Raw genomic sequence first — 12,623 nt, forward strand, 5'->3', positions numbered from 1 at the left:
GCAAGTTGCTATGCTGATTCCCACCCGCCCTCTATGCCTCCCTCCCCACCCCCAACAAAAAAAAAAAAAAAAAAAAAAAAAAAAGGAAAAAAAAATCAATTGTTGCTCATTTAATATTGAAGCTCCTTGGAGCACACTTTTGCTGGACTTCAGGAAATTTATTTATGTGCTTATTATTGCAGTGGAGAACAGGTTCACATGATGTGTTCAAAGGAAGAATTATTACCCTCAATTGGAACAACTGTTCCGTCTCCTTCTGTTCTTGCTGTTGTCCCCTCTCAATCTGAAGCTACCCTCCAAAATGTTGGCAAGCTTTATTCTGATCCACATGATGCTTCTTCACTTGCTCTGGATTCTGATGCTCCATTTGATTGGCATAAACATTGTTTTGTTTCTAAGACATATTTGATCTCCATTACTGATGATGGGAAAATATGGAACTGGCTGCTTACTGCTGAAGGGGCTATAGATGCTCTGAATGACATAAAGAATTCAAGCATTTTTGCTGATTTAAGTGACGTCACAGTTCCAGAAAGATGCACTAGCTCAGTTGATACTTCCACCCGTGGATATGAATTTAATGCAGTAAAAGAATCAGAGCTTGTCAATAGAAGTTTTGGTCCCAAATCAAAATCGGTCCATACCAATGCAGATTTGTCATTTAAGGTTGGTAAAGAAACTTTTCTCTGACCTGTATGGCATACAATTTCTACATTTGCATGTCTTTAGGAGGGAAGAAAACACTAAATAAATGACACAAAGGTAGTCTGAACTGAGATTTTGTGAACTGTATCCCTTTATTCTATACGATGATATGGGTTTTACTTATAGTTCTAAAAACCAAAGCTTTATTTAAGTTGTTATTCTGTGCTGATTCTGGCTTGTGGAAGAGAGCATGTAATGTTCTTTTCAACCAAAACTGAAGCCAGGACTGCAAGGATATTGCCGGTCCGTAAAAAATATTGCTTTAGATTTTCGTCTCCCACAGCTGGAGTTCAACATCTATCCTCTTATTTTTGTTTTCTGAATTTTCATCTCTTAGACTATATAAGGTTCAAGTCATCTTGTAATCTTTTGGAAATATCAATTTCAATTTGTCCTTTGATCAATCTATGCTACATTGTTTCCGTGATTTTATGGTCATAAGGTTTCTTTTAGCATTGGTTTTACAAGTCGTTTAGACCAGATCTGTGCTAGCATCTATTTTGTGGTTGCTACTTGTTAGGGCTATCAACTGGTTGTATTTAAGTTGGATCACCCTTCTCTGGTTTGAATTCAATTAGGAGCTGATTGACTGATGGATCACTCGCACAGTGATTTGAATTCAAATCCATCCGATTTGATAATATAATATCTTGTTATATATTGTATTGTTTTGATTTTTTGTAAAGAAATTGAAACTAAAAACTTGCTCAGACGGCCCTATGTTTAGGGGCCTCGCCACACAGATCAAATATCTGCCACATGGCATCTCCATTACAATTCAAATTTTGTAGACATGCTGTCTGTGACAAAACCAGCACCTGCGCCGAAGGGATGAAGAGAAAGAAGGGAGGAAGAAAGGAGAGAAGAGGGGCGAGAAAGAAAACTGAATCTCACGGTTAGACTGATTTTAGTTCTAACAGTGAGCACCATGCTGTATTTATAACATAGAAACACTGAATAATTATCGGGAAATGGCCTCTCCACGAAGCGGGGTAAGGGCCGTAAGGCTACTTACATTATGACACTCCCCAGATCGCGCAGTGGTGGTAGGCTCGTGCATTGGTACTCCTTTTTTCTTTAGAAACTGTGACTAATTACAAGTAAGAACAAAACTTATGTGTAATTATACATGAAGTCCCTGATAAGAAAAGAACCATTACAAAACACCTCTGTGGTAACTTTAACACTCCCCCCATAAAGCTGGAGCATAAATATCACTAATGCTCAGCTTGGAACAACCCTTAAAAAACAGATTTTGAAACAAGGTTTTGGTAAACAACTCAGCAAGCTGTTTAGCAGAGCTGACAAACAGAGTGGAGATCACCTTTTTCATCACATCATCTCACACGAAGTGACAATCAACTTCAATATGCTTGGTCCGTCCATGGAATACAGGATTACTAGCATCATAGATAGCAACCTGATTAGCACAAGTAATGAGATTACCATCAACAAGCATACAGTAAACATTAGTCGACCTTTTATTTCCTTTAGCACCAGCCCAGTCAACATCAGAGTTCCCAACAAGATCAGTATGGTTATTAGGCTTATAAATAAGACCCTTTGTTGGAAAACCCTTAAGATACCTCAAAATATGACATGCTTTCTCCCAGTGGGCCTGCTTACGCTTCTCTATGAATTGGCTAATACCACCAACGACAAACGAGATGTCAGGTCCAGTCACATTTAGGTGGATGGTTTTACCTACCGATCTCCTATATTGATGCTTGTCTACCAACTTCTTGTTGTTACAATCACTAAACTTTTAATGAGGATCCATCGGAGTATCAGCAGGTTTGGAACCCAACATACCAGTCTAAGGGATAAGGTCAATGACATTTTTCCTCTTAGACAGACTAATAACTTTCTTACTGCTAACAACCTCAATCCCAAGGAAGTACCAGAAAGCATCCAAATCATTGACAGAGAATGATAATATCATCGACATAAACAACCAAAACTATCACATTGGAGTTCTGGCGACAAGCAAAAACAAAGTGATCAAAGTAGCACTGAATGAACCCATAACCAGAAACAATTTTGCTGAACTTATCAAACCATGTTTCTGGTGACTACTTCAAACCATAAATTGCCTTGTGAATACTTTTTGTGCACTACCCCTGTGCAACGTACCAAAGAGGTTCCTCCTCCATATAAACCTCCTCAAGTAAATTACCATACAAAAATGCATTCTTAATATCAAGCTGAGACAAAGGCCAGTCAAGGTTAACAGCCAGAGAAATAAGGACTCGAATAGAGTTGAGACGAACAATATGAGTAAACATCTCAAAGTAATCAACACCATATGTCTGAGCGTAACCTTTAGCCACCAGGCAAGCATTAAGACGCTCAATAGATCGATCGGGGTTATACTTCACTATATACACACAACGACACTTCACGGGTCCTTACCCAGAGATAAATCAAACAGAGTCCATGTCTGGCGACCAAGCAGGGCATCCATTTCATATCCATAGCCAACTGCCAACTAGGATGAGATAGCACTTCTTGATAGGTTTTAGGAAACATAATATGCAAATAAGGACAATGCAAAGCAGTGAAGGGAAGATGGAAGATGTGAAATAAAAAATATGCTTGTCAATAGGACAAGCAACTAGAGATTTTTGAGTGCATGAATGAGTACCTTTCTAAAGAGAAACAACAAGTCTGAAGTCAAAGTGGATTGGCAAAAATTCCGGATAAAGAATCAGGTTGTGGAGAGGGCTGTAGAGAAGGAGCAACAACAACAGGTGGAGATGGGTCGGAACGACGTCGATACACTTGTAGTGGTGCTGGCTGAGGAGGCAGAGAATTTGCAAGAGGAAACAACGAAGGAATAGGAGAACCGAAAGGTTCAGATTCCACAACACGACTCTTAGCAGAAAAATATGGAGTACTTTAAAAAAAGGTGACATTAAAACTAGCAAACTACTATTGAGGACAAGATCATAACATTGGTACCCATTTGAGTGTGAAATTACTCTGAAAAAACACATTTGATTGTCTCATGGAGACAATTTATCAATTCCAAGTCTTAAATTATGGACAAAGGCACAAAGCAAGTACAACCAAAGACTCGGGTTGGCAAAGAAAATAATGGAGAATTAGGAAAGAGTCAGATGTAGGGGTTTGATTTTGAAGAACAAACATGGGCATTCGATTAATCAGGTAACAAGCAGTTAAAACGACATCCCTAGTAATCAACAAAGGGCGAGCAATCTCCAACAAAATGTCTGTTTTTGCGTTCAACCACACCGTTCTGTTGAGCAGTATAAGAGCAACTAGTTTGATGAATAATATCAAGTTTAGAACAAAATGAGGAGATCTCATGTTCACGTCGAGTATACTCGAGTATTATTAGAGCGAAGAATTTAAAAGTAAATATTAAAATGAGTTTTTATTTCATTATAAAATTCCTTAAAAACAGACAAAACATCAAGACGATCTTTTAACAAATACACTTATGATAAACCAAGAATGATTGTACAAAAAATAAAACAATACAGAACACCATACCGATTCTTAATATGATACGTACCCCAAATATTAGAATGAACAAAAGAAAATAACGATGGACTCCTAGCGGCATCACAGTATGGAAAAGAGGTATACAATGATGTTTTCCGAGCTCACAAGCTTCACAATCAATATGTGAAGTAGACTTGCAACTGGGAACCATCTGTTGAAGCTTAGAGAGCAACATGTATCCTAATCGATAATGCCAATGAAGAGGAGAAACACCTCTAGAAGTAGCAGAAGCAGCTGTAGAGAACGAATCACTATCAAGGTAGTAGATAACTAGATACCATCCTTCTTATGCCCTCCACCAATCTTTTTCCTTGTTAAGTTCCTGAAGACACAATAAGAAGGATAAAATGTAACAAAACAATTTAGAGCTTTGCTAATAAAAAGGACATCCCAGTGCACGAGGCTTCCACTACTGCAGGGTCTGGGGAGGGGCTTTGTTAATCTAACTTACAAAAAGGTTTAAAGGTAACTGAGGCACATGAAGAAAAAATGATAAAGATAAAGATGAAGTATGAGAGACTATACCATGACCAGGAACTTGGGTAGAAGATCCATTAGCGAGAATAATTCGAGATGGATGACTAGATTTGTGGAAAGTAGAAAATACATTTGACTTACCAGTCATATGAGATGAAGCACTAGAATCAATAACCCTAAGTGGAAGGAGAAGAAGCGAGAAGCGCTGCACTACCTGTATGAGCTAGTGTAGCAGTGGATGAGGAAGTGGATGACTAAAGTTGCTGACCACGTTTCAGTAATTGGTTGACTGGATCATCACGAAACACAAAAGCTGTCTGACCACCTGTAGACGAAGAAGCAAGACTAGCATCATTAAATGACACTATGTTAGAATGTCCATCATTAAATGACACTATCAGTCACTATGTCAGAATGTCCATCATAAAATGACGCTATGTATTTGCAAACTGCTTGGCCAGTTGGCCCATTGAGGTTTGTCGTACTCTACCCAACACTTATCAATAGTATGATTAAGTTTTCCACAATGCGTACATTTTACGTAAGGGTTGGTCAATTTGTTGTCCTGCACGGCCACCCGAACCACGTCCTCAACCTCCCCTTGAACCGTGACTTCTTCTTGGGAAATCAGAACCACGCCCACGATCATCACTGCGAGTAACAAAGGCTGAACTCTCCTTGGAAGAAGAAGATGATTCAGTTTTATTGAAGGAGGGAAAAACAATGTGCTGAATATGACATAATGATTCATTCATAGAAGGAACCTTTTTACTAACCAGGAGCTGGCTTTTGATGGGTTCCAAGTCAGAGTTCAACCCTAATAAAAGCTTTGTCACCTGAAATTCTGCACGCTGCGTCTTCAGCAACTTCAAATCAATGGTAAGCGGTTGGTAGATATTCAGTTCCTCTCATGTGCCTGCAACTGTACTATAGTATGCTCACATAGATTTGTCACCTTGCTTGAAAGTGAATATCTTCTCATAGAGGTCATAAACTCGGGACGTATTTTTATCTTGAGAGAAATTTTCCTTTAAATCATCCCAAACACCTTTGGTTATGGTATGGAATGTAAAATTTGTTGCAATGGATGAATCCATAGTTCCATACTGTTCCATAACCAAACCAATAATGTATCATTCTCACACATCCATTCATCATAATCTTTGGAGTTAGGAAATGGAGGTGCAAAGATTAAATACTTTAATTTGCCCTTAGCATTAATATAAACTTTCACAGCTTGAGCCTGCAGTAAATAATTCGAAGCACCACTTAATTTGATAGCAGTAATTTGGACATTAACAAAGTCCACAATAGGTTTTGAGTCACCCATTATATCAAAACAAAGATAGTCGCAGCACCAAAAAAACCACAATAATGAAATCAGATTATAGCCGTAAAGTGAGGGCAATAGGCTGAGTACAACTAGATCACGATAATAAGAATCAGATCATAATCACAGAACATGATCAGTAAGGCTGAACTAGAAACAGCCGCAGGGTAGAACCAATAACCAGACCATACCAAGAGCCAAACTAATCTATCAGCATATATAATCACCAACTGGGTAAAACAATGAGGAGGAAGTCATAAATAGATCAGAGACTGAAGTTGTTGGGCATAAAAAAAATTCTGAAACAAACTGCAGGGCAGAAAACTTCAATGCCAAGAGAAAACCAATCACATAGGGCGAATCTCCCCTGATGGCCCTAAAAATCTGGTCGAATTTACTACTTAAATACAGAATAAACCCTTTAAATTTGATAGAAAAATAGGAATTCAAAGAACTTCAGATCTGTAGGTCAGATCAAGGCCAAACTGTGATCGATTTCCTCCCCTAGAACAAAGAACAAGTGTACAAAGTCTCGGGCAGATCTGATGGTCGGATGCTCCAGAATAACATACTCAAAAACAGATCAGGAAAATCCTAAAGCAGGGTATATGCAGGCTATAATTCTGCAGAGAAAACTGATTCTGATCATATAACAGAAGTTATATTGAAGATCATCCATGCATCATCATAGCAGAAAAACAACTTCCACATCAGCGAACAAGAGAGGCCATCATGAACAAGAACAGCAGCAAAGGAATGCTGCACACAGCCACGATTGCTTACTATCAAAACAGCACTAGTGGTATACAGTCACTAGTTGTCTGACAAAACCAGAACAAGAAAACCAACACCTGCGCAGAAAGGAAGAAGAGAAAGAAAGAAAGAAAGAAAGAAAGAAAGAAAGAAGAAAGAAAGGAGGAAGAAGCGAGGAGAGAAGAAGAAAACTAAGGCTCACGGTTCAACTGATTATAGTTTTAACCGTAAGCACCATGCTATATTTATAACATAGAAACTGTGAATAATAACATGCAAGGACAAAACTTACGTGTAATTAATAAGTCCCTGATAAGAAAAGAACCAACACAGAACACCACCTGTGGTATCTTAACACTGGCCACATAATCATCTATCAGTTTGGAAACTTCTGGCCCAATCCACTTCTTCAATATGGAGATGTGAAGGTATAAATTTCGGTTGACATTTAAAATTTGGCATTTTTGGCGTAATTTTATTTTACAGCTGAAAATAGTAGAGTAGGCGTTCTAACATGTAGGGCCACATAGGGAGATAGAACCTGAAACTTGACATGTGGCTAATTCAAATGGAGATCTTTCCATTGAATGGTTGGTTCGACCCAAGATGTCCTTCACGATCTGGTTGGATCATATTTAGATTGGGTCAAGGAAATATCAAACATATTATGATTACTAACTGGATTGGATCAATGCCTTATCAATTTGCCATAATCAAGTTGGATGTAGATCTGATCCTTTGACAGCCGTAGTGGTTGTAGTTGTTTCTTGAACTTTTTTTTTTTGGGTAGAATTTTATTTTGAGGTTTTTTTAACTTAATTGTTGGCACCTGCTGTTGTGTGAGTTACTTGGTTCTCACTTTCACTTTCACTAATAGTATCTTTGGTTTTCACTTTATTGTTGTTGATATTACTAGTACTATTATTGTTTTTGTTGTCATTATTCTGTTATGCTGTTTTACTTGAGTGTCTTTTGAGAGCAAGATACCCATTGGTGGCAAAACTGTTTCTGGTTCTTGTTGTCTTTGCATAGTTAACTCATTAGGGGGGGGGGGGGTGGGCTCATTTGGTTTCTCCCATGTAATTTGGTTCACTGATGCAGATCAACTTAGTTGGCCAGCTTCATCTTCTTTCTTCGACAGTAACGACGCTAGCGGTGCCGTCACCTTCATTAATGGCTACTTTGGCCCGTATGTCCAGCATCTTTTACTCCTGTCTTTTACATTTTTATTGATTTTTCACTGCCTGTGATATTTTTTCGGTGTAATTTCAATAATTCTTTTTTAAAGATCTCATTAGTTGATCGAACTGTGTGCTTCAACCTGAAGGTGGGGGGAACCATCCTGCTCCAGCTGTTCCTCTGGTTGCTTTAGGAACTCAAAATGGAACACTTGACGTCATTGATGTTTCTGCCAATGCTGTAGCCGCTAGCTTTTCTGTACATAGTAGCATTGTTAGGGGATTAAGATGGCTTGGAAACTCTCGGCTGGTTTCATTCTCATATACTCAGGTATTTGCTGTCAGATTAAATCTTATCTATCGTTTTTTAGATTCATTCTCATATACTTAGTTATTTGCTGTCAGATGGAACTTTATCTATCAGTTTTACCTTTGGTTGATGCCTTGAACATTCTTATTTTACTTGATAAAATTCTTCATGCTATTGATATTTCAAGAAGAAAGAAAAAAGAACTTCTGATTTTGTATCACCATGTATAAAATTACCTCATGACTGTTTGTGCATACCATCCAGTTTAGTTTTGTGCATATTCGTTTTTTCTAGGTTTCCTTAAATATGTTTTATATTATTTCTTCACTCATCATTATTCACTATGTTGAATACTTTGGTGTTCAGGTGAATGAAAAAGCTGGAGGGTATACTAATAAACTTGTTGTCACCTGTCTTAGAAGTGGTCTTAATCGAACTTTTCGAGTCCTACAAAAGCCAGAACGTGCTCCAATAAGAGCTTTAAGGGCTTCTTCGTCTGGAAGGTTGATTTGAATCTGAAACCAGGTTTTTCATGTTATCAATTTACTAGATCCATTTACAATTATTTATTAATATATATATATATATATATATAATATTTTCATTGTATGCACCTGTGCTCCTAAAATCAATGGATATAAGTGGGTTACATTTTAGAAGAGGAGCCATTGTATGACTACATTACATAATATCTGAAGGCTTGGTTTGTGCATGGGATTATTGTTCCTTCAGATTTTGACTTTCTTTTTTGTTTATTTGTCACAGTTTTGCATTATCAGTTACGCATTTGGTGCAACATGTTGGCCACCTGATGCAGATCCATCTTCAAAATAAGCTTGTTTTATAAGGAATAAGTCTAGGGTTGGGTTCTATACATGTTGGGCCTTTGATCCCATGGGTTTTCAATGTAATAGGTCACTTTTATGGACCTAAAGTATGGGTAATAGAGTTGTATACGGGATTAGCTGTTTTAATTCCTTAGTTTTGTTTTTATGTAATTAGTGGTCATGTGATCACGACAGAAGCTATCTATCTATTGAGGAGGCTCATGAAAAGATGTAGAGCTAGCAGGAAGAATCTCCAAATGGTCTTTATAGCCTTGGAGAAAGCCTATGACAGAGTACCTAGAGATTTAATCCGGCATGTTCTTGCGAAGAGAGGGGTGTCGAGTAAGTATATAGAGGTAATTAAAGGTCTGTACTAGGGAGTGGTGACTAGTGTGAGGTCTGTGGGGGGCCGAGGCAAGGAATTCCCAATGACGGTTGGGTTACATCAAGGATCCGCCCTAAGCCCTTATTTGTTTGCGCTTATCATGGATGAGTTAACCAAGAACATCTAAGATGAGGTACTGTGGTGTATGCTCTTTGCTAATGATATCATTTATTCGTTTTGGTGGATGAGACAAAAGTAGGGATTAACTCTAGGTTAGAGTTGGGGAGATCGACCTTGGAAACAAGAGGCTTTAAGATTAGTAGATCAAAGACGGAATATATGATGTGTAACTTTAGTCACACTATGATGGATGATGACATGGTGAAAATTGAGGAGCGAGAGATACCGCCAAGTGACTATTTCAGATATCTGGGGTCTATTATACACAAAGAAGGTGGCATAGATGATAATGTTTCACAAAGAATTAAAGTAGGATGGATGAAGTGGAGAGGTGCGACCAGAGTTCTGTGTGACCGACACATTCCTTTAAAGCTTAGAGGAAAGTTCTACAGGACTGTTGTCCGACCGGCTATGATGTATGGGGCAGAATGTTGGGTAGTTAAGAAGTGCCATATACCGAAGCTATGTGTTGCAGTGATGAAGATGTTAAGATGGATGTGCAGCAAAACTAGGAAGGATAATAAGTGAGGAATTGATCGTGTCGTTATGAGATAAAAAATAAACCCTAAATTACTGTTAGAATAGTGGTAAGAAGGGATTGAATCCACGGGGAACTGGAAGGCTAAGCTACTTAAGATGATGTAAAGTGATTTCGAAAACAATTATCTAGAATGCAATTAAAAATAAACTAAGAACTAATGAACAAATAAAAATCAACAAAGAAGAAGTAGAAACGATGAGAGAAGACTGTCTTCAGGTTTCGAATCCACATTGATCTTTATTAATTAATTAATGGTGCACATTTCGGTTCATTATAGCTACAAGCCTAATGACACCACAGAGTGATAAATCGCAATTTGACCTAGTTATAACCTATCTTACCGATCGCTATTGTCTTTCGCTTTTGGCTTAGCACGCTTAGTTCGGTCAGTTGTAGACTATCATCGGTTTCAATTACAATCACATGAATACCATTGCTTGAATAGAGAAGATGAATCACAGAGACAAATTCTCTAAACTAGATTTAGCAATAAAATCCATTCAGTGAAATAAAATTATAAGTCTTAACATCAAGCATTCAAGTTTGCTTTGCAACCAGAAATCTAATAATAATAAACCAAAATTTTATATAAACGTAAGGACAGAAAGGAGACTTAGCCGCTCATGGTGCGAGTCGACAGGAGGACGCTTTGGAGACGATGATCCATGGAGTCAAAACGCAAGAGGCTGAATTGATGCAATGTTGATCGATGGTGCTCAATGGAGGCGCTGGATGGAGGTGTGCTTGGCGACCTCTGCGAGTTGCTGTCCAGGAAAAAAACGTTGGAAGAAGGTGATGATGGAGATGCTCTGCTGGTTCGGTAATGGTGCTGCTGTACGGTGAAATTTCCAGAATCGAATCGTCCCTTGGCTTTGGCAGATTTCAAATATATATCTCCAAGGAGGGGAAACCGAGAGAGATTAATTGAGGAGGAGACCATGAGGTATTTCCTAGAAAGTAGAAAAGAATTTGGGGTTGAAAGGGATTGGGAGAGAGAAACGTGAGGGATTAGAAAGTTGGAGAGATATTAGAGGAAAGAGAGAGAAAAGTGGAATAGAATTAGGAAAGGTGGGACCCGTGAGGGATTTGAGAGGGAGAGGAGAACGTGGAGAGCACTTCACCACCACCCCTCTTTTCTCTAAAAAAAATTAATTTCCTAAACTGAAATACCCTCTTTGCCCTCAATCTTAATAATATTATTATTTTTTACATCTTTCTCCTCCAAAATTTCTAAGACTAAGTCTGGCAATCAAATCAGGTTCGCTTTCCTATGCTTTCATCATCCGCGCACATTGATGCCGAATCTGCGAACATCTTTAAACATGCGAATATGCTTCAAATCTTTGGGTTGCCATTGTTTGTCTACAATCATAAAAATTGTAAAGTGATATCAATTTAATCATGAATATTCAATTAAAATCACAAATTAGACAACACTTATTATGAATAATTATGGCCCAATCAGGAATGAAAGTATTAGAGCGGATGTGGGAGTACCAATGAGGGATGGTCATAATAAAGTTTACAAATTGTTTTCAGATGTAATTGAAGGCAAAGAAGGAAGATTTCGCAAGACTCTGCTTGGTAAACGGGTCGATTATTCGGGCCGCTCTATCATTATTGTGGGCCCTTCACCCCCATTAGCGACAAGCTCTGAGAATGTCGTCTGAGGTGGTTTGTCCATGTACAATGGAATCCTGGGGATGCCCCAGTAAGGAGAAGTAATCTAATGCCGATTAAAGGAGCTAAAAGAGCTAGGGGCAGGCCTAAAATGACCATAGGGGAGGTTGTGAAGAATGACATGTATAGTCTGGGTCTTGTACCAAGTATGACCTCAGATAGATCTTTTTGGAGGGTAAGGATCCACGTTGTCGACACCATGTAGCTAAGATTTTCCTGAATTCCTAGGCTATCCTTTTTCTTCTTACTTTCATCTTTCATTTGCCATTACTTACGTTTCTGATCCAATTTCTTTTAAGTTTCTCTTACTTTCCTTGTTTTTGAAAGGATCCAGGTAGCCGACCCCATTTAGTTGGGATAAGGCTGTGTTGTTGTTGTTGTTGTGATCACTTAAGTGATCATGTGACTTGGTTAAGTGGTCATGTGACTATTTAATAGTTTTGTAAGTTGGGCTGGATTAGGACTCTATAAGTCCAGCCATGTGTTGAATCTATTTCCTTCAGCATTTCACTTTCCTAGTCAGTTTAGGTTACCTAATAGGTTAAGGATTGGGTTAGGCCTTTCTTTTTTCGTGTAGGAGTCTATTTTTGAGTCTTTTATATAAGGTTGTAAGGGGGGCAAGCATTGAACACAAATTTTGATTAATGAAAAGCTTTTTGCTGCTCTTCTTCTCCATTGAAGTTTTTTGTCTTGTGTTTGATCAAGGCTGGTGGGATTGGTGTTTGATCCAATCGACACCTTGCGGTGTGAAGCCTGGGTGGTTCGTTCAAACTCTCTTTGATATTCAAA

At 38.3% G+C, this 12,623-nt stretch overlaps 1 protein-coding gene across 2 annotated transcripts in view; it reads left to right on the forward strand.

The window, feature by feature from the left end:
• Window positions 1–12,623, forward strand: part of LOC122650091 (WD repeat-containing protein 11-like) — a 77,480-nt gene that overhangs the window by 15,207 nt on the left and 49,650 nt on the right. For both annotated transcript variants that reach the window (XM_043843392.1, XM_043843393.1), the window contains exons 2-5: window positions 183–666; window positions 7,895–7,982; window positions 8,121–8,302; window positions 8,648–8,784. In XM_043843392.1, the coding sequence (XP_043699327.1) occupies window positions 183–666; window positions 7,895–7,982; window positions 8,121–8,302; window positions 8,648–8,784 (891 nt within the window). The remainder of the gene's footprint in view (window positions 1–182; window positions 667–7,894; window positions 7,983–8,120; window positions 8,303–8,647; window positions 8,785–12,623) is intronic.

The sequence above is a fragment of the Telopea speciosissima genome, chromosome 2, assembly GCF_018873765.1.
Source record: "Telopea speciosissima isolate NSW1024214 ecotype Mountain lineage chromosome 2, Tspe_v1, whole genome shotgun sequence".
In the NCBI taxonomy this organism is placed as follows: domain Eukaryota; kingdom Viridiplantae; phylum Streptophyta; class Magnoliopsida; order Proteales; family Proteaceae; genus Telopea; species Telopea speciosissima.